This window comes from Vigna umbellata, chromosome 3 (assembly GCF_029865625.1).
Source record: "Vigna umbellata cultivar VRB3 chromosome 3, Vumbellata_1.0, whole genome shotgun sequence".
NCBI lineage: Eukaryota > Viridiplantae > Streptophyta > Magnoliopsida > Fabales > Fabaceae > Vigna > Vigna umbellata.
This window is the reverse complement of record NC_142167.1, coordinates 1876042-1898815: the sequence shown is the minus strand read 5'-3', so window position 1 is coordinate 1898815 and position 22774 is coordinate 1876042. Positions and strand designations below refer to the sequence as shown.

Genomic DNA, 22774 nt, shown 5'->3' with positions numbered 1-22774 from the left:
CATAAATAGGGATGTACTAAAGGATTAAACCTTTTAAATTCTACTAAAGGATTAAACCTTTTAAATTCTACTAAAGGATTAAACCTTTTAAATCAGGTGTTCTTTCTGAAGAACGAACGCTAAGATCAAGCACTTATGCTGGACGCTAAAACTCCAAACGTTGATAGACAGAATACTATTAGGTCGAACACTATTGAACGAACGTTAAGATCGAGCACTTAGACTTAACGCTAAAACAGCGAACTCTATTAGACTGAATACTATTATTCGAACACTGTTTGGACGATCGGTCAAAGATCAAACCTCATCTAGATCGAACGCTAAGTTTTTACGAGCATTACCTGAGGACAAACATCATCGAGACCGAACGTTCTCTATGAACGATCACTAACTTAGAATAATCACCATCAGGATCGAACGTTCACTATCAGATCAAGATCAAACGCTAATAATAATTCATACATCAAGACCGAACGCTTACAATCTAAACCTCAAAATACCTGATCCAGGTCGAACGCTATCAATCACTAATACCCAAGACCGAACGCTTATGATCCAAACCTAATAATCCAAATTAAGGACGAACGACTACAATCACTAATTCACCAAAACGAACGCTCAAGATCACTTCCTGAGAATACCAATTTTGGACGAACGCTTATAATCACTATTGCACAAAAACCGAACGCTCTCGATTCAAACCTAAGAATCCAATTTAAGACCGAACGCTCAAAATTACTAATACACCAAGGTTAGAGGGTGTGGGAACGTAAACTCCTTGTGATTTTGATAACCTTGTGTGCCAATAACTAAGCGTGGCTATGTCCACTCATAAACAGTGAAAGATTTTGGATGGATTGTTTGAGCACTGATCACTACCATGAGCAAGGCTGGGCAATCTCTGAAATCGGTTCTCTTGGATTTGATTCACAAGAGCAATGGCTTGAGATCCTTCAAGCAAATTCATGCGCATCTATTGACTTCTGCCCTTGTTGCCAATGACTTGGTTATTTCCAAGGCTGCAATTTTTTTGGGAAAACATGTTACAGATGTTCATTACCCTTGCAATTTCCTGAAGCAATTTGATTGGAACTTGAGCTCTTTCCCTTGCAATTTGCTGATTTCTGGCTATGCCTCTGGCCACTTACCCTGGCTTGCAATCCTGATTTATAGATGGACTGTTAGGAATGGTTTTGTGCCTGATGTGTACACTATCCCAGCAGTTTTGAAATCTTGTGCTAAGTTTTATGGGATTGTAGAGATTAAACAGTTTCATTCCGTAGCTTTGAAGACTGCCTTGTGGTGCGACATTTATGTGCAAAACACTCTTGTCCATGTGTATTGCATTTCTGGGGACACTGTTGGTGCTGGCAAGGTGTTTGATGACATGCTTGTGAGAGACGTGGTCTCTTGGACTGGCTTGATATCTGGGTATGTCAAGGCTAGGTTGTTTAATGAGGCCATCGCATTGTTTTTGAGAATGGATGTGGAACCTAATGTGGCAACCTTTGTCAGCATACTTGGGGCTTGTGGGAAATTGGGTTGTTTAAATTTGGGGAAAGGAATTCATGGGTTGGGTCTCAAATGTCTGTTCGGGAAGGAGTTGGTGGTATGCAATGCTGTGTTGGATATGTATATGAAGTGTGAGTCTGTCACTGATGGAAGGCAAATGTTTGATGAGATACCTGAGAAAGATATTATTTCTTGGACTAGTATGATAAGCGGGTTAGTGCAGTGCCAGTATCCCAGTGAATCGCTGGACTTGTTCTGCCAAATGCAAGGCTCAGGTTTTGAGCCGGATGGAGTTATACTTACTAGTGTGCTTTCTGCTTGTGCCAGCCTTGGGCTTCTTGACTACGGTAGATGGGTCCATCAGTACATTGATCAATGCCGTATCAAGTGGGATGTTCATATAGGAACTACATTGGTTGACATGTATGCAAAGTGTGGTTGTGTAGACATGGCGTAGCGTATCTTCAGTGGAATGCCTTCTAGGAATATCCGTACTTGGAATGCCTATATAGGTGGCCTAGCAATAAATGGACTTGGGAGGGAAGCATTGAAGCTATTTAAAGATTTGATAGTGTCAGGTGCAAAGCCTAATGAAGTGACATTTCTTGCTGTTTTAACAGCTTGCTGCCATTCTGGCTTGGTCAGCGAAGGCCGAAAGTATTTCAATGAGATGTCAAGTCCCCTCTACAACCTTTCTTCCTGGTTAGAACACTACGGCTGCATGGTTGATTTACTCTGCAGAGCTGGACTGGTGGAGGAAGCTGTGGAGTTGATAAAGACAATGCCCATGTCCCCTGATGTGCAGATCATAGGAGCGCTTTTGAGTGCCTGTAATACATATGGGAATGTTGGCTTTGTTACCAAAGTAGGCAAAAATGTGGTATTTATTACCAAAGTAGGCAAAAATTGACTAAAAGTGAAGTCGTGGGGGATCCAAACAACTTCAAATGAAGAAGTCGTGACCCCCCTGCACGACTTCACACTGTTCATAGCAACAGTGTTGAAGTCGTGCACCCCAAAAACGACTTCTGGGTCCTGTAATCGATTACCATTTTTTGGTAATCGATTACACAATGTTGAAATCCTGACCCATGCAAGACTGAAAATGGACGAGCGTTCACTGAAAATGGACGAGCGTCCACTTCTTCTGCCGAGCGTCCACTGAGCGCATCTCGACGACGCTCGTCCAGACAGGCAGAGAGAACGCTCGTCCAGAAAGCTAAGAGGACGTTCGTCCATCTAGCTAAGTGGACGCTCGGCAGGAGAAGTGGACGCTCGTCCATTTTCAGTGAACGCTCGTCCATTTTCAGTCTTGCAGGGGTCAGGATTTCAACATTGTGTAATCGATTACCAAAGAATGGTAATCGATTACAGGACCCAGAAGTCGTTTTTGGGGTGCACGACTTCAACACTGTTGCTATGAACAGTGTGAAGTCGTGCAGGAGGGGCACGACTTCTTCATTTGAAGTCGTTTGGGCCCCTCACGACTTCCCCATTTTCGTAAATTTGGTTGAATTTGCCCATTTTGGTAATATTATAGGCAAATATGCCTAGTTTGGTGCAAAAACCGGGAATGTTGGATTCACCCAAGAAATCTTGAAATCACTGCAGAATTTTGAATTTCAAGATAGTGGCATATACGTGCTTCTTTCTAATCTGTATGCCTCTAACAAGAAATGGGCTGACGTGAGAAATGTTAGGAGACTGATGAAGGAGAAAGGAATAAGCAAGGCTCCTGGGTCTAGCATTATAAGGGTGGATGGTAAGAGTCATGAATTTTTAGTTGGAGACAGTAATCATCCTCAAAGTGAGGATATTTACGTACTATTGGACATCCTTGCCAATCAAATATACTCTGAGGGGCATATTAATACCCTCTGCTAATCAGACAAGCACACTTGACCCTGAGCTCACGTATTTTGTCTATGGACTTGAACAACTTCTAATGGTGCATTCTATAAAGTGTCTCTAAATCATTTTAGACTTGTCGGTTTTTGCACCAAACTAGGCATATTTGCCTATAATATTACCAAAATGGGCAAATTCAACCAAATTTACGAAAATGGGGAAGTCGTGAGGGGCCCAAACGACTTCAAATGAAGAAGTCGTGCCCCTCCTGCACGACTTCACACTGTTCATAGCAACAGTGTTGAAGTCGTGCACCCCAAAAACGACTTCTGGGTCCTGTAATCGATTACCATTCTTTGGTAATCGATTACACAATGTTGAAATCCTGACCCCTGCAAGACTGAAAATGGACGAGCGTTCACTGAAAATGGACGAGCGTCCACTTCTCCTGCCGAGCGTCCACTTAGCTAGATGGACGAACGTCCTCTTAGCTTTCTGGACGAGCGTTCTCTCTACCTGTCTGGACGAGCGTCGTCGAGATGCGCTCAGTGGACGCTCGGCAGAAGAAGTGGACGCTCGTCCATTTTCAGTGAACGCTCGTCCATTTTCAGTCTTGCATGGGTCAGGATTTCAACATTGTGTAATCGATTACCAAAAAATGGTAATCGATTACAGGACCCAGAAGTCGTTTTTGGGGTGCACGACTTCAACACTGTTGCTATGAACAGTGTGAAGTCGTGCAGGGGGGTCACGACTTCTTCATTTGAAGTTGTTTGGATCCCCCACGACTTCACTTTTAGTCAATTTTTGCCTACTTTGGTAATAAATACCACATTTTTGCCTACTTTGGTAACAAAGCCTAGACTTGTCTATGCTCAAACCAGGCCAGATTGGGACTTGATATGGAAGTTCATAATAGTTACAACGCGAGAGCACTGCATTTATGGAAAAGATACGGGGTCACTCCTTGCCAAATTAAGCTTAAGCTTATGCATTGAGAAGCAGCTCAGGAGCAAGATGGTTTCATAGGTACCCTCTTTTAGGGGCCAAAGGGAAATTTTGTCTTGCCCGTGACAGTGACAACGTTTAATGTTTATGATTGTGAGCGATCGGTCAATGGTCACCTGAACTTTGACGACAGTAGTTACTATGCCACAAGCTCTGACATGAGACAAACATAATAGAAATAGAAGCCACTTGGGTAAGTTCAGATACGGAATGCGTCAACTCATTCAATGGCACGTGGTCATAATAATAGAAGAACTCTACCATTACTGGTAGTAGTTTTCCTGAAGCATGAGCATGCTGATTTTTTTATTTTCTTCCAAATGAGATTCCAATTTTATAGAAGATAAATTCTTGAAAATAAACATAATTTACACGACTTGTGTAAATTAAAGCAGTTGTTTGACCAAGTACTTGCATAGTTAGTTAAGTGGTGGTTTCAGAAATTGTCTATTCCGGAATGTGTCGTTTTCATCGAAAAGTACACGTATGTTTTGAGTTTATTTTTTATGACTATTGCTGAAATGAAACAAGAACTAGCAGCCTCCTCTCCCTTGAATCTTGTACAGTTCACTTTTGGCAACTCTATGTAAGGCCGTTCGGTCAAGAGCGTTCGCTTGTTTAATATAAAACTGAATTGGTTTATCATTTAATGTAATTAATTCTATTATATGATTTTACTGTATTTTTGGGATGTTACAGGTGTTACACTAGTTAATAAGAAATGATTAAATTAATTTCAGAGAGACCACATTAATATTAATTAACATTTTGGAAATAATTTTTCTTGTCTATCAGTGTAAAAATCAAATTTAATTCATCATTATAAATTTAGAGATTAGATGGTTCATGCTTCTGTACTTTTATCGAATCATGGATTAATTTCAGCAAAGGTGTCTGCAAAAGGGGAGCCCAAAAGGTATAGAAAGAAAAGACCAGGCCCAGTAAAGTTCGTGAAGAGGGAGGATGTTTCTTTCTGTACCCTGTCAATTTTCTTTTTACACTCTTCAAAACTTTCCAGAATAATGTCGTGTAAGGAAAAATTTAATGGATGGAGGAGGAAAATGTCGAAGAGGGAAAAAGCAAATAACCTTTGGGCCTTGTACCTCCGAACCAAAATTCGAAGGGTAAATTGGGAAGTTTTGGAAAAATATCTGAGAGGGATAAACCGGTAAGAGATGAGTGTTTGAGAAACAATAGAAGAGAAAAGAGAAAAGCGAGAAGAGAGAAGGATGTCGTCGTCGTCAAGCATGTTTGGGTGTGGAGTGGTGATGGCGCCACCACAAGCACTGGGAATTGGAAAGAGAAGTGACGGAGGATTGACGATAGTGTGTTCGTCTCGGCCGCAGAAGAAAGCGACTGCGCATCACATGAAGACTCGGCCACGGAAGACGCAGCCATGGGATATAAACCGCAAGCCAACTGTGTACGATCCTATGCCTCCTCTTCCTCCGGATTGGACTCTCGTTATTCCTGCTGACGCTTCTTCTGCTTCCGCTGCTCCTCCGCCTCCCTCTGCCTAGCCACTCACTCGGTACTGCGTCGTCGTTTTCATGCTTTCTCTGTTTTCTTCAAGCCTCATATTCGCTACTCTTTAAACATTTTATCTTATATTTCTTGTTTAAATCTCAAATGAAACTTTTTATCTGTGCAATTGTTTTGGATGAATTCACTTTCTTAGGTACGGTGAGCACGAGAATTCGATTAATTTGCGAACTGATGGTTAGGTTTTCTGAATGCGTCTAGTATACGTCAATTTTTAGACTAAAACTAGACACTCTCCCTACACACTCAGGAACCCTTTGCAACTTCCTTTACCTTTATATTTCTGAATTCTTGTAGACAGATGTTCTTTCTGCACTACTCTTCTTACAGTTTTCTTTTTCACATTTTTTTTTGTCCCTTATTTCTTTTCTCCACTTAGCTATGTTCTCGCATGTATACATATACTAGAGAAATTAAAGAAAGAGGCATAAGTGGACCAATATCGAACACCTTCAACTTAAAACTAAGGCAGTAGGAAATATATTTGAATGTACAGTCTGACCAAGGGTCTGTGTAAATATGTGTAATGGAAAGTAGTTACTGCAGAAATAGAACATAACAAAGCTGTTAATTACCACACGCTTGTGTTAACCAGAATACTCTCCCTTAATCCAAGTTCTCAAAAGGAAACAATTCGTATTTCATTTCTCAGTTTTATAAATTCAGACACTCAGACAGCATAATTCAGCTGCTTTTATCTTGACTTAAGAAGTCGTATTCTTTGCAAGTGGGTCTAAAGAATCAGTTTATCATTTGTATATGTGTTGCCTTCCCATCCTTTCTCTTAATCACAGTATTTTCCATTCCTTCTGCTAACAGAGTGCTAATGTATGCAATTCTAATCTTAATTATTTTGCTAATGTCAAATTCATTCAGCACCTCTCTCTACTCAGTCATATAGTTTTAACAACCAGTATTAAAATACCAAAATAGGGAGATCAGTCACCGCCAACAATACTGGATCCTAATCAGAATCTCGAGCCACATTTGTTTTTGGTCTATTTTCCTTTTGCATGCCAACACTCAGAAGCAAAATGGCCCGACACAGTTGTAACAGTGTATTTTTTTTTCTTATTAAAACTGTCTTTCCTTGACTTTTACCATTTCCTCCTCCTCCATCCATTAAATTTTGGTTTAATCCTTTTTGACGTCCCTATTTGTGTAGGAATGTCTCAGATAGGTCCTCGTTTTCTAAAGTGTATCAAAATGGTCCTTAATTTTGAAAATTTATATCAATTGAGTCCTTTCCGTTAAGTTGGCTGGACGGCGTTAAAAAAATTGATGAGTGGGATGTTGAGATGACGAACGAACGCTCGTCCACCAGCGAACGAACGCTCGTCGACCTCTTACCGCTGGACGACCGTTCGTTCCACACGGGACGACCGTTCGTTCGGTGGTCGCCGAGCGTTCGTTCGCTGGTGGACGAGCGTTCGTTCGTCATCTCAGCATCTCATTCATCAATTTTTTTAACGCCGTCCACCCAACTTAACGGGAAGGACTCAATTGATCTCAATTTTCAAAATTAAGGACCATTTTGATACACTTTAGAAAACGAGGACCTATCTGAGACATTCCTACACAAATAGGGACGTCAAAAAGGATTAAATCTTAATTTTTTCCTTACACTACATTATTCTGGAAAGTTTTGAAGAGTGTAAAAAGAAAATTGACAGGGTACAGAAGGAAACATCCTCCCTCTTCACGAACTTTACTGGGCCTGGTCTTTTCTTTCTATACCTTTTGGGCTTCCCCTTTTGCAGACACCTTTGCTGAAATTAATCCATGATTCGATAACAGTACAGAAGCATGAACCATCTAATCTCTAAATTTATAATGATGAATTAAATTTGTTTTTTACACTGATAGACAAGAAAAATTATTTCCAAAATACTAATTAATATTAATGTGGTCTCTTTGAAATTAATTTAATCATTTCTTATTAACTAGCATTATTAAATAATGCCAAAAGGTACTGAAATAAAAATCTCATTTTACTTTCTCTATTTCTTTCTTCTTATTCGTCCATTAGTTATGTATTATCTCATAATTTATCCATTTAATTAGTAAACACTTTCAAAATTTTAAGTATAAACTTGGACAAACTTTTCCCCAAAAAAAAAACATTTATAGAAGATGAAAATAATAAAATAAAAAAATAAGAACATTTCTCGCAAACTAAAATTTTTGCATAAATTAATAAATTACAAATAATTTTTTTTTTCTTTCGATTCTAGGTCCATCGAGATACATAATTAGCATTAGTGACCATAATTATCTATTCTATATATTTTTTTTAAAATTTAAACAAAGATTAATATCCCTTGTCCGTTAACTCAGGAGCTTAGCGGTTATCAACAATGTTTAAAAGCACGCAAACAAAATCCATTTAATAGGGAACATGGCAACAAAAACACGAAGACACACCTTTGTTACTACTCAAACCCAAATTCGTACTTAGGTGTGAGCAATTTCTTCTGGCAATACACAATGCATATAGTTGTAAACCTTCCTTTGCCTAGTGGAGACAGGCATTCCGGCGGTGTAGGCTAATAAAGTTTTACTATTTTAAATTCTACTGTCCTCTGCAAGACCGAAAGGTGAATGTAAAATTTCACCAATGTAATTTGTCATTCATCAAGTTTACAACATCTAAATTTACCTTCATTGGTCCTTGATCAATGGTCATAATTTAACCATATTAGTGTAAATGTAGATTAGGGATGACAAAAATATCTGGTCTGCGATATCCACGGATAAAACCTGCGACGGATAGTTAATATTTGTGGATATATAGATAGCGGATATTTTAATACTCACTTATAAATGGGTTGGGTGTGGGTATTATACTATCCGTACTTGCGGATATCCACTATTCCAAAAAATAAAAATAAAAATTTAATTTATATTTTATTGAGTTAAATTTAATTAAAATTAACATTAATTTATATTTTATGAGGTTAAATTTAATTAAAATATAATTTTAATTTGTATTTAATTTAATTTATATTATATTTTATATATTTTTTGAAATTTTATTTAAATTTTATCTTGATAATTTATAAAAATATATTTTTAAAATATTTACAGATATCCGTGGGTATCTGCGGGTTTTAAAATATTCGCAAATATTTTTTAAGTAGGTAGAGAATGAATTTTTTTGTCAGGTTGGATTGCGGATAAACTATCTGTGCTCGACTCAACCTGTTGTCATCTAAGGTGATCATGAATATTAAATGTCAAAATAACTATATTTCTATCATCAATTTAATCATTTAAATACTAAGTTAATAGTTTATAAATACACATTAATATTAAAAGAAGTATACATTTAATACTCTTTATTATTATTATTATTGTTTAATTTATTTACTTTTACTTAAGTGAATATGTCTATTTCATTTGGATTTTCATTTTATATTGAACAATGAATCATTGTCAGTCTTCAAAGTGACTACACTATAAAATTGACCTTATTCCTTCTACAACTAGTTCATAAAATTGGCCTTTATTTATGCTAATGTTAGATCATAATTCTAACTTATTAATGAATCATTGGGGGTAAAGAAATGTAGGGACTAATCTTGAGAGGTAACCTAATGTGAGACCCTTAATAATTAGCTTAAGTTAATCCTGACATCTCACCCTTAATGCTTGCCACCTCATTCCCAGCCATTTAAAACCCACTTCCTAATCTGATCACAATTCTGTCTGACGTGCACGAAGCACCACGCTCATCATTCTCTGAAACATTAAAACGCACTAAACTCTGCATGCACACACGCCACTTGTCACGTTGGAATCTTCTAAATCAGAGTTTGGTGTGCATGTGGCAACCTGTGACACGTTCTTCCAATTGAACGTTGGTTTAACAAAACCAGACTTTTCGAAAACTCTCTCTCTCTTGCACGAACTCATCTTCAACCTCTGAACTCACCCTTTCATCTTCTCCAACTTCTCTCTAAAAACCCTAAACTTCTCTCTACTGTAATCCTTACGTTTCTTCTCCAATCACGTTTTCAGCACCGTAGGAACACCCACTGCACTAAGAGCTATCCATTGGACCGAACAGCTTCAAAGACTGACACTGGTAAGTCCCTTTCGTAGTTCGTCCTTAGGTTCTGGAAAAATAGAGTTTTAGTTGCATGCAAACTGGTATTCTAAGTGTTCTGTAATCTGTGGTTAGATTTGGTTCTGGAAGAGTCAAGAATCCTAAGCAAAACGTAGTTGGATGAAGCCATTTTTATACATCTAGAACAAGCTTGAATTTCAATCCGGGTAAGGGAAGCTTATATGTTTAATTTATACTGTATGTTGAATGATCTGAGTTGCATGAATGAAGAATATAAGATTTGAGTTGTATGGATGATCACTGTTATTGTGCATGTATGAATTTCATGAAGTTGAGCTGTTATGAATGGTTACTGAGATCTGATATGAATTCTGGTTTTGATTGATCTGTTATGGATGAACACTGACTTTTATGTATGATATATGTTGTTGATCTTGATTAAAAAGCATGTTGAATTGATTATGTATGAATGGAGTATGTTTATGATATATTTGGGAGGATTTGGATATTGAAACTGTATGATAATGATGTTGAAGGTGAATTAAATCTGGAATGAATGTTATAAAGTTGGAAAAATGAAATCTGGAAAATTCTGTTAAGTTTGAGAAATCTGGAATTTTAATCTTCCCCTTTTATGAATGACGCTCGTCACTGTACGGTCATAGACCGTTCGGTTTTTCATTAAAATAACTTAGTTGGAATTCGTTCATTTGGAATGAATTCTGCTCGAGAACGAGCGTCCCCAATTTAGTGAATGAGCGTTCGTTTCAGCTCAGTTTAGATAAATATTTGAAACTTTATAAATACGTGACGTTCGGCCTCATGTCGAGCGTTCGTCCTTAATGTCGTTCGGCCTTATGTCGAACGATCGTTCTATAGAGCGTTCGCCCTTATACTGAACGTTCGTCTGAATTAGCGTTCGGTCTTATACCGAAGCGTTCGTCCTAAATAGCGCTCGGTTTGTTTCCAGCGTTCGTTCTGATTTGTGCTCGGTCATTGACCTAGCGTTCGTCCAAAGCAGGGTTCGGTTTCAAACTGAACGCTCGTCCTTATTATTGAATTCTGAGCGAACGTAATTGACGTTCGTCCAAAGTAAATTTCTGAACGTTCGTTCAATTACAGTAAGAGTTGTTTTCTGTACTTTAACTTCTCTGGTTATTTATCTAAGTTATTCTTTATCTAAGTTATTCTGTAAGATATTTATTCTCTTAATTCAACCTAAAGTCTTTGTACTCAATATTTTCTAAGTATTACTCTGATTTTCTAAACTCAATCCCATTTAAACTATTTTAGTATTCTTAACGTCCGTAAGTGGACTATAGTTCGTTTCTTTTGTTCAGAAGCGTGAAGTCAAATGCATTGTAATAAGTTCGTTCTTATTTGATTAAAGGATGCCTGTTGTTAATATATGAGAATGGAACAGAGAATGAGAACGTGAATAAAGGGAACTTGTTATTATGGGAGAATGATACTTTGAAAGAATTATTGGAAATGGATTTTAACGAGCGTTCCAAGGAGGAACGTCTCAGATGTGTGAAATATTGAATGGTAAAGTATGAACCTGGATAAGTTAAGCCTCGCAGTCCATCCTGATATTCCGTGATACGCCTCTTCAAGTAGAAGGGGGTATTCATGCGTGGGAATGGCAGGAGACCCTAGTCCATTGAGTACTTCGGGCAGATAGGGTTAACCTCGAAGTGGCAGCTGGGGAATGATCAGTTACTACACCACTCGGGTGCAAGGACGCTTGTAACTACATGGTTCATACGGTCCGGACGGTCTGTCTTATATGTATATTGATATGCTAATTTTATGATAAGTTACATGTTGTATGCTTGAATTGAATTATGACTGTATGTGTTAATTGGATAAATTAAATATTATAAGCTTACCCTTGCATTTCCATTGTGTTGTCTCTTGTATATGTACGTCCGTCTTGTCAAATGCAATGATCATCCGTTGTGGATGTGAGCAGATGGTGGTGCATCCCTTGAAGCAATGCTGGAAGAAGAAAATTTGGACGACTCCAATCTGGTTGAAGTTGAAGTAAAGGCCGAGCCTTAGAGTGCTCGTTTGATTTAGGCTGTATATGTTAGCATAGTTATAACGTTCGGCCACCTATTTTGTAAGGCCGTTCGTCTTATTCATCTCTGATTGTATTTTGGTGCACGTTAGTTTATGTATTTAAGAGCGTTCACTCTTGGTTTCATTGTATGCGTTTACACGCGTCCTCTGTACTGATGTCGTTAGGCTTTTCAATCCAGTTTTAATGTAAAGACTGTTTGTGATTACTGTTAATTGTAATTAATTCTGAATTATAGTGATTACTGTATTTTGGGATGTTACACCTAAGATATATTCAAATTAATTGTAAAATACAGGTATACTACTATTGAAATTTTGTCATATTTTAACACTAATCAACTTTCGTTGTGTGTTCTTTTGTACTAACAATTTGCATTCAATTTTGTTTGGCTTTATTAAATTAATGTTAAAACACTTTTTGTCCTTTCATAAGGAAAACAAGTTGTCAGTCATAATAACATCCAGTTTTTAATCATATGCATTTAGGCTGATGGCTATGTATTCTTTCTTGTTTGTTTCAGGTAAAGAACAAGAATATTGGGAGCAGGACAATATAAGAGAAGAGTATGATCCAGTAGCATACAGGTTTGATAAGATTTCAGTCCTATCCATAGTGATTACATGATTACAGTAGTTGTAACGTCCCAAATATATACATCATGCATATATAATAAAGACGTCATCATGCATAATATAGGAAAGCAGTCAAGAGTATTTAAGGATTACAGTCATCCTCAGAATAGTGCGGAAATTGACAATACGATTATTGGAATCTCCCGTGGAAAACACGGAAAATTTAAAACTTAAAATACACACAAATGTAATTAAACGAGTTCACGAAATAAGAATTAGTGAAGCTAGGTTGCAGCACTGCCGTCTCCATCAAGAGCTGCTCCCAAGGTATCCTCCCCGCCATCTGCTCCCATCCAAGTGGATGATCATCGCCAAATAACATATCCAAATTGGCACACAACACAAACAATGCAAGGGTGAGCTAGATATAAAAACATGTTATCTCCTAGCACAATTAATTCATGAAATCATTCATAGGTTCATATAAAATAACAATTTAAAGCATACTCATTGATCCATATTCACACACTCCCATGACATGTAAACATTCATCCAAACATGGTAAACTAACATCACAAGACTTGTTACTTTATACCCGACTCGTTCCTTTATAGACCGACTCGTCCGGACTAGAATGATTACCGAGCTATGGCGGGTCTTGCACCCGTGGTGGCTTTATGAAACTTGGGCACTACCGCCCTGGCACTACCGCCTGATGAAACTTTGGGGCACTACCCCGCGGCCACAGTCACGAGGTTAATCCGTTATCACTCACCTTGGGTCATATGGAAGCACCCAAGACTAGGACCTCCTGCTACTCCTCACCACATGGTTCAATCCTCTCTACATGAGAAGAAAGACCATTGGAGCTTCAGGATGACCCCCAAAACTGAGCTACCATGTAATCATTCTATACAACCCCCCAAAACACCACCATGTATCCTCTCCTTGAGGATCATGGAATTACGTCCATGAATCATATTGTTACTTTGAAACTTAACCACAATTATGAATATTCCGATACCACCATATTATCACAACAAATCCAACATATTTCATACATTCACATATTTTCAAATAAAACACGTCACAGACAATATTCCAACCATTGGTACACATAATTCAACCCAAGAGCAAAGGAACTTGGAATCCAACTTATTTGTAAAATACTATTTGGACGAGCACTATTCACCACCCAGGACGAACGCTATTAAGTGAACACCACGGACGAACGCTAATTGCAAATGGACGAACGCTAATTGCCAAACATCGGACGAACGCTAATTACCAATCAATAGGCCGAACGCTATTTGGACGGACGTTATCAAATCCTATACTATCAGGCCGAACGCTATTTACTAACAGGCCGAACGCTATTTAACTGATCACACCATTAGGTCGAACGCTGAGATTGATACTTAGGACGAACGCTATTGCACCGAAAACACTTTAAGAACGACCGCTAAGATTGATACTTAGGCCGAACGCTGGGATCGAGTACTTAGGCCGAACGCTATTTTATCGAACATCATATTGGACGAACGCTAAATCCGAATCCTAAAAGAACGAACGCTACAATTTCTAGTACACTAAGACCGAACGTTCATGATCCAACCTTACGAATATCAATTTACAACCGAACGTTCCAGATCTAAATTAAGGATTCTGAATTTAAAACCGAACGCACACTAATACATCAAAACCGAACGTTCAAGATTAAATCCTAAGAATACTACTTAAGATCGAACATTGAAATAGAGAACTTAGACCGAACGCTGAGATCTAGTACTTGGGCCGAACGCTATGAGATTAAACGCTACAGGGTCGAACGCTAAACCATTGAATACCCTATTGAATTAAACACTATTTGACCTAGTGCTTAAATATCAAGGCCGAACACCATATGGACGAACGTTTAAGATTGGATATCGAATTAAGGCCGAACGCTCACAATCAGATTGAAACCAAGACCGAACGCTCAAAATCAGAATTTAAACTACAACCGAATGCTCAACAGAACAAGACCGAACGCTCCAGATTTAAACTTAAAACTATCGAATTATTACCGAACGCGCACATCACAATTTGACAAAAACCGTTCGCTCAATATCCAAACCTAAGAGTACCCACAAAAACGTACGCTCACAGTTTCAATTAAATAAGGCCGAACGTCTAATATCCACACCTTAGAACACCCAATAAAAACCGAACGCTCACTATTACTCTTACATCAAAACCGAGCATTTAAAATGTTTGGACGAACGCTAACAACAAAACCGAGCGTCTAATATAACTTTTTCAAAAAGACCGAACGCTATACAGGATTGAAGGACGAACGCTAACCCTGAACTAAAAACCGAACGCTCAACATAATCTGGCCGACCACTAATTGGTCGAGCCGTTTGGACGAACGCGCCAATATCTCCCGACCACTAATTGGTCGAGCCATTTTGGACGAACGTCCAATTTTCATCAAATTGGACGAACGCGCGTTTCTGCAGAATTCTGCAGAATCGCAGGTTTTCCAGAAAACCCAGAAAACCCAGAAATCCCAATTTTTCATCCCTTCCTTCCCAGATTTGCATTAAACACAACATATATCATCAATCAAACAAAAGATCTAGCTCCCCTTACCTCTTGAAGACTTCCTTGAATCACTTCCAGAGAGTTTGATCTCCTTCCAACTTCAAAAGTTCTTCACTTCTCCTCTTTCCCAGAACTTCCAGCCACTCTTCAACTCTTCCAAATGCACCACCAAAGCCTCCTTGCAGCTTCAACAGCAGCTCCCACTTCTCCCCTCTCAAATTTGGCAGCAAGAATTTCCCCTCCCGGCAGAACCCCAAAACTTCCTTTTAACTTCCCAAACTCTTCCGTCTTCCCCTCTTCTTCTCTTTCCTTTTCTTGTTTTTCTTTTTGAATGGGGAAGCAACGTTGGCTGTCTCATTGTGGCCAACGTTCCTTCCTTCCCCCTTTCCCCCGTTTGTTGTTTTGTTTTCAAAGGGGGAAGCAACGTTCACTGTCCCTTTGTGGCAGCGCACGTTCCTTCCTCCCCGTTCTCTCTCTCTTTTTTTTTTTTTTTTTTTTTTTTTTTTTTTAAAAATTGATTCTTTACATTCTCCCCAACAACAAAATTTTCGTCCTCGAAAATTTGGCTTATTGAAACAAGTGGGGATAAGTTTCTCTCATCTCTTCCTCTAGCTCCCACGTAGAGTCGCCCATTTCACTGTTCCAGATAACTTTTACAAGTCTAACAGTTCTTCCTCTAAGTTGCTTGTTTTGACTCTCCTCAATTCTTATTGGTTGCGCCTCAATTGACAAATCTTCTCTGACTTGTACATCGTCAACTTCAAGCACATGAGAAGGATCAGACATGTATTTTCTCAGTTGAGATACATGGAATACTGGATGCAAGTTTGCTAACTGAGGTGGCATAGCCATCTCATATGCTACTGGTCCTATACGTCGTAGGATTTGGTAAGGACCAAGATATCTGGGAGACAGTTTCCTAGCACGAATAGCTCTTCCTACTCCGGTAGTAGGAGTCACTCGGAGGAATACATGATCCCCAACTGCAAATTCTAACGGCCGGCGCCTCCGATCAGCATAGGACTTCTGCCTATTCTGTGATGCTCGCATCCTTTCTTGTATAAGTTTTACCTTCTCTGTAGTCTGCTGAACTATTTCTGGTCCTGTCAAAATTGCTTCTCCATCCTGAAACCAGCAGAGAGGTGTTCTGCAGCGTCTTCCATACAGGGCTTCAAACGGAGCCATACCAATACTGGCATGATAACTGTTATTATAAGTGAACTCAACCAGTGGTAATATCTCATCCCATACTCCTAGGTGATCCAAAATGCAAGTCCTCAACAAATCTTCAAGCGATTGGATCGTCCGCTCAGACTGTCCATCCGTTTGGGGATGATAGGCCGAGCTCATCTGTAGTCTGCTTCCCATTTCACTCTGAAGGGTTTGCCAAAACCTGGATGTGAACCTCGGGTCTCTATCTGATACAATACTCGAAGGCACTCCATGCAACCTTACTATCTCCTTAACATATAGTTGCGCCAACTTTGCCATAGACATTCTTAAATCAATTGCCAAGAAGTGAGCACTCTTGGTCAATCGGTCCACTATTACCCATATTGCGTCATGTTTTCGAATAGTGCGTGGCAAATGGGTAACGAAGTCCATCGCGATGCTATCCCATTTCCACTCGGGAATCTCTAACGGTTGCAACAAACCTCCAGGTCTTTGATGTTCCACTTTTGCCTTTTGACAAGTCAAGCAAGAAGCCGAAAACTGTGCCACGTCCCTCTTCATACCCGACCACCAGAAGGACTTCTTGAGGTCTTGGTACATCTTTGTCATGCCTGGATGCATGCTAAAACGGCTTTTGTGACCCTCCTCAAGGATTAACCTTTTCATTTCTGAATTTCTAGGGACACAGACCCTACCTTTGAATCTCAAAATACCGTCGACTCCCAAGGCAAAATCTTTACCTTGATCAGTTCCAATCAAACTAGCTGACGTCTGAAGTTCAATATCCTTTGACTGCTCTTCTTTAACATGCTTCAACAAGTCATTAGATACCACCAAATTACTGCATCTGATGCTGTCATCTTCAAATTCTACTTGCAACCTCAAATCTCTGAAGCTTGTTACCAGTTCTAATTCTCTGATCATCAATGAGGAAATATGTACTGCCTTTCTGCTCAATGCATCCGCCACCACATTTGCCTTCCCAGGGTGATAAAGGAGATCAAAGTCATAATCTTTAAGAAACTCCATCCATCGTCTTTGCCTCATATTAAGCTCCTTCTGATCAAAGAGGTATTTCAGACTCTTATGATCACTAAACACCTGAAATTTCGCGCCATACAGGTAGTGTCTCCAAATCTTCAAAGCAAATACCACAGCTGCTAACTCCAAGTCATGAGGGGTAATTCTTCTCATGAACTTGAGTTGTCTTGATGCATACGCCACTACCTTTTCTCCTGCATCAGTACACATCCTAATCCCTGATGAGAGGCATCACAGAAAACCTCAAAAAGTTTACTCGTGTCAGGGATAACCAAAACTGGTGCACTAGTCAACCTTTTCTTTAGCTCTTGGAAACTAGTCTCACAACGGTCTGTCCAAACAAAAGGTTGATCCTTCCTAGTCAGTTGTGTCAACGGCGCCACAATCCGTGAAAAGCTTTCAATAAAACGACGATAGTAACCCGCTAGACCCACAAAGCTCCTGACTTCTGTAACAGTCTTAGGTCTCTCCCACTGAAGTACTGCTTGTACCTTAGTGGGATCAACAGCAATTCCTCCAGCTGAAATCACATGCCCAAGAAAAGGAACTTCTTTCATCCAAAACTCACACTTGGACAGCTTGGCATACAATCTTCTTTCTCTCAGCACTTCAAGTACTGCCCTAAGGTGATCTTCATGTTCTTCCCGAGTTTTAGAATAGACAAGTATGTCATCTATAAACACTACCACAAACTTGTCCAAGAAGGGTCTAAAAATTCGATTCATATAGTCCATGAATATGGCTGGAGCATTAGTCACTCCAAAAGGCATAACCACATACTCATAGTGGCCATACCTGGACCTGAATGCCGTCTTCTGCACATCATCGGCCTTTACTAAAATTTGATGGTAACCCGACCTAAATCAATCTTGGAGAATACTGTAGCTCCGTGTAATTGATCCATCAGATCATCGATCCTCGGCAATGGATACTTGTTCTTGATCGTCAACTTATTCAACTGTCGATAGTCAACGCACAACCTTGAGCTACCATCCTTCTTCTTTACTAGCAACACTGGCGCACCCCACGGCGAAGCACTTGGCCGGATAAATTGTTTCTCTAACAACTCTTCAATCTGCTTCTTCAACTCAGCCAACTCAGCTGGTGCCATCCGATAAGGGGCCATGGATACTGGTCCTGCTCCTGCGACCAAATCAATAGAGAACTCTACTTCTCGCGGAGGAGGTAAACCAGGAACTTCTTCAGGGAAAACATCCATGAATTCATTCACAACCAGAAGGTCTACACTCTGGTTCCCAAGCGACAAAGAGTTTAAATTAGAAGTCCCGTCCATATGAAACATGATTAGGAAGCAGCTGGCACCCTCGAAGATATCCTGCCTCAACATACCGAGCGATAATGACAAGTCTTCATCTTCTTTGGGAAATATTAACTTCTTACCACCGCAATCTAAAAGAATACGATTGGCTGCTAACCAATCCATTCCCAGAATTACCTCTAACTCCTGCAGAGGTAAGCAAATAAGGTTCACTATGAACCTACGCCCCTCTACCTCAATAGGACATCTGGAGCACACATCAGATGTTCTAACTAACCCAGCTGCTGGTGTAGACACCACCAGATCACACGGAAGCTCTCTGACAACTAAACCAAGCCTCTCCACACAAGCCTTAGACACAAAAGAATGTGTCGCCCCCGAGTCAAACAACGTCACACACGAAGCTCCAAATAACAAACAACTGCTGACAATTAAATTACCTGCACTGGTTGCCTCAGCCCCAGTCAACGCATAAACTCTCCCGGTTGCCTGAGGTCTGTGTCCACCCCTCTGAATAGATGTGCCAGCTTGGCGTGGCTGTGGTCCTACCCTCCTAGTAGTAGGACAGTCTCTGGCATAGTGTCCCTCTTGCCTGCAGATATTACACCTCCTGTACCCTTCTAACTGAGGGCAAGAACTCGGAGGTGTGGTCCACCACACTTGAAGCATCTAACGGAACTGGCAAAGCTGGATTGCCCCGATGACTGCGAGGATGAACTCCTGGACCTGAAGGAAGAAGGTCTAGAGAAAGGGGTCCTTCTAGAACTGGAGTCTCCCCGGGATATCACAGGTCCACCAACCCTAAGTGGTTGGCTTTGTTGTCTCTGAGGTCCCTCTGGTTCTCCCTTAGTCTTTTCCATATCACGGGCCATCTCTACCAAGGCGGAGAATTCTCTGATGCGCAATCCTTTCACTAGTAACTTTATATCCTTCCTCAAGCCATTCTCAAACTTGCGACACTGCCATTCTTCATCTATTGACATAGTGTTGAAGCGAAGCAAGTGTTTAAAACGATTTGCATACTCCGATACTAATCTGTTGCCCTGAGTCAACTCCAGAAACTCTACCTCTTTAGCAAACCTGACACTATCTGGGAAATATTCAGTGTAGAATTTAGTTCTGAACAACTCCCAAGTGATAGGGGTCCTGTTCCTCTCCAAGATAGCCTTCACACTGTTCCACCAATGTCCAGCTTCTCCTGTCAGCAAATACTGGGTGTAGGCCAGCTTTTTCTCATCCGGACACCCTTTGGCTTCGTAGATTCGTTCCATATCTTGGAACCAATGATCGGCTTCATCAGGACTGCACTTGCCACTAAACTTGGCGGGATGATGTTGGAGAAAACTCTCCAAACTCCACTCCTGAACTGGAACGGCAACAGAGGAAGAAGCACCAGGGGAAGGTCTTCCATTAACCATCATTTCCCTAAGGAACTTCTGAGTGTCTTCAGCTGACACTCTTGCAGCTTCAAGGTTTTGAAGAGCGATGGTGTTTTGTTCCACCAATGCAGTATTATGAAGTTGCATAGCCTCAAGTACAGCCTCAAGTCTTGTGGTGTTCTCATAGGACTCCGGTTGATAAGGAGGAGGAGAAGGTGATCTAGATGCCATTTTCTGCTCATACAGAGAAAACACCATTAGTCCAACCCAAGGAAACAAGGACAACCATCCCACAAGGCTAAGAGTACAAAGCACAAGCACGGCACACACATACCCTACAGGATCCTCTAAGGACAGAAACTGCTCTGATACCATAAATGTAACGTCCCAAATATATACATCATGCATATATAATAAAGACGTCATCATGCATAATATAGGAAAGCAGTCAAGAGTATTTAAGGATTACAGTCATCCTCAGAATAGTGCGGAAATTGACAATACGATTATTGGAATCTCCCGTGGAAAACACGGAAAATTTAAAACTTAAAATACACACAAATGTAATTAAACGAGTTCACGAAATAAGAATTAGTGAAGCTAGGTTGCAGCACTGCCGTCTCCATCAAGAGCTGCTCCCAAGGTATCCTCCCCGCCATCTGCTCCCATCCAAGTGGATGATCATCGCCAAATAACATATCCAAATTGGCACACAACACAAACAAATGCAAGGGTGAGCTAGATATAAAAACATGTTATCTCCTAGCACAATTAATTCATGAAATCATTCATAGGTTCATATAAAAATAACAATTTAAAGCATACTCATTGATCCATATTCACACACTCCCATGACATGTAAACATTCATCCAAACATGGTAAACTAACATCACAAGACTTGTTACTTTATACCCGACTCGTTCCTTTATAGACCGACTCGTCCGGACTAGAATGATTACCGAGCTATGGCGGGTCTTGCACCCGTGGTGGCTTTATGAAACTTGGGCACTACCGCCCTGGCACTACCGCCTGATGAAACTTTGGGGCACTACCGCCCGGCCACAGTCACGAGGTTAATCCGTTATCACTCACCTTGGGTCATATGGAAGCACCCAAGACTAGGACCTCCTGCTACTCCTCACCACATGGTTCAATCCTCTCTACATGAGAAGAAAGACCATTGGAGCTTCAGGATGACCCCCAAAACTGAGCTACCATGTAATCATTCTATACAACCCCCCAAAACACCACCATGTATCCTCTCCTTGAGGATCATGGAATTACGTCCATGAATCATATTGTTACTTTGAAACTTAACCACAATTATGAATATTCAGATACCACCATATTATCACAACAAATCCAACATATTTCATATATTCACATATTTTCAAATAAATTACGTCACAGCCAATATTCCAACCATTGGTACACATAATTCAACCCAAGAGCAAAGGAACTTGGAATCCAACTTATTTGTAAAATACTATTTGGACGAGCACTATTCACCACCCAGGACGAACGCTATTAAGTGAACACCACGGACGAACGCTAATTGCAAACGGACGAACGCTAATTGCCAAACATCGGACGAACGCTAATTACCAATCAATAGGCCGAACGCTATTTGGACGGACGTTATCAAATCCTATACTATCAGGCCGAACGCTATTTACTAACAGGCCGAACGCTATTTAACTGATCACACCATTAGGTCGAACGCTGAGATTGATACTTAGGACGAACGCTATTGCACCGAAAACACTTTAAGAACGACCGCTAAGATTGATACTTAGGCCGAACGCTGGGATCGAGTACTTAGGCCGAACGCTATTTTATCGAACATCATATTGGACGAACGCTCGTCGACCTCTTACTGCTGGACGAGCGTTCGTTCGCTGGTGGACGAGCGTTCGTTCGCTGGTGGACGAGCGTTCGTTCGCCTGTGGACGAGCGTTCGTTCGCTGGTGGACGAGCGTTCGTTCGCTGGTGGACGAGCGTTCGTTCGCTGGTGGACGAGCGTTCGTTCGTCATCTCAGCATCCACTCATCAATTTTTTTAACGCCGTCCAGCCAACTTAACGGAAAGGACTCAATTGATATCAATTTTCAAAATTAAGGACCATTTTGATACACTTTAGAAAACGAGGACCCAATTGAGACATTCGTACATAAATAGGGATGTCGAAAAGGATTAAACCTAACCAATATTATATAATAAAGACGTCAACATTCAAATATAGAGAACAGTCAGCATATGACGTGTAATTTAAGTGCGGAATTACAGTCATCCGAAAAAGAAAGGAACGAAAATTTAAACTTAACAGTTTAAATTATTGAACACTACAACAAGTGTTCGAATAGGAAAGTTCTTAGCAGACTAAACCGCAACCTCGGTATCCTCTAGCTCTTGCTCCAAGGGAATCTCCTCGACAACATCTGCTCCCATCCAAGTGGATGATCATCGCCAAAGGAACGAAAATTTAAACTTAACGGTTTAAATTATTGAACACTACAACAAGTGTTTAAATAGGAAAGTTCTTAGCAGACTAAACCGCAACCTCGGTATCCTCTAGCTCTTGCTCCAAGGGAATCTCCTCGACAACATCTGCTCCCATCCAAGTGGATGATCATCGCCAAAGAAACGGAAATTTAAACTTAACGGTTTAAATTATTGAA

General features: G+C 40.1%; 2 protein-coding genes and 2 pseudogenes across 2 annotated transcripts; 2 read left to right on the top strand and 2 right to left on the bottom strand.

Annotated features, from left to right (window-relative positions):
* The first annotated feature begins 865 nt into the window (after positions 1 to 865).
* Positions 866 to 3494, top strand: LOC148201393 (pentatricopeptide repeat-containing protein At4g38010-like; annotated as a pseudogene).
* A 2088-nt stretch (positions 3495 to 5582) lies between these two features.
* On the top strand, positions 5583 to 6019 carry LOC148201392 (large ribosomal subunit protein cL38-like). The gene has a single exon (XM_088110409.1). The coding sequence runs from the start codon at positions 5598 to 5600 to the stop codon at positions 5886 to 5888; it is 291 nt and encodes a 96-aa protein (XP_087966535.1). The 5' UTR covers positions 5583 to 5597; the 3' UTR covers positions 5889 to 6019.
* A 6711-nt stretch (positions 6020 to 12730) lies between these two features.
* Positions 12731 to 16378, bottom strand: LOC148201391 (uncharacterized). Its single transcript, XM_088111128.1, has 2 exons — positions 15272 to 16378; positions 12731 to 12980 (listed from the first exon to the last, which is right to left on the bottom strand). Exon 1 carries the CDS (start codon positions 16271 to 16273, stop codon positions 15791 to 15793), a length of 483 nt encoding a protein of 160 aa, XP_087967254.1. The 5' UTR covers positions 16274 to 16378; the 3' UTR covers positions 12731 to 12980; positions 15272 to 15790.
* Positions 16379 to 18272: 1894 nt separating this feature from the next.
* Positions 18273 to 20326, bottom strand: LOC148201390 (uncharacterized; annotated as a pseudogene).
* Positions 20327 to 22774: the final 2448 nt, after the last annotated feature.

What these genes read in the sequence shown, in the direction of transcription:
- LOC148201392 (XM_088110409.1), top strand. Translation starts at nt 5,598, where the DNA reads ATGTCGTCGTCGTCAAGCATGTTTGGGTGTGGAGTGGTGATGGCGCCA.
- LOC148201391 (XM_088111128.1), bottom strand. Translation starts at nt 16,273, where the DNA reads ATGCGAGCATCACAGAATAGGCAGAAGTCCTATGCTGATCGGAGGCGC.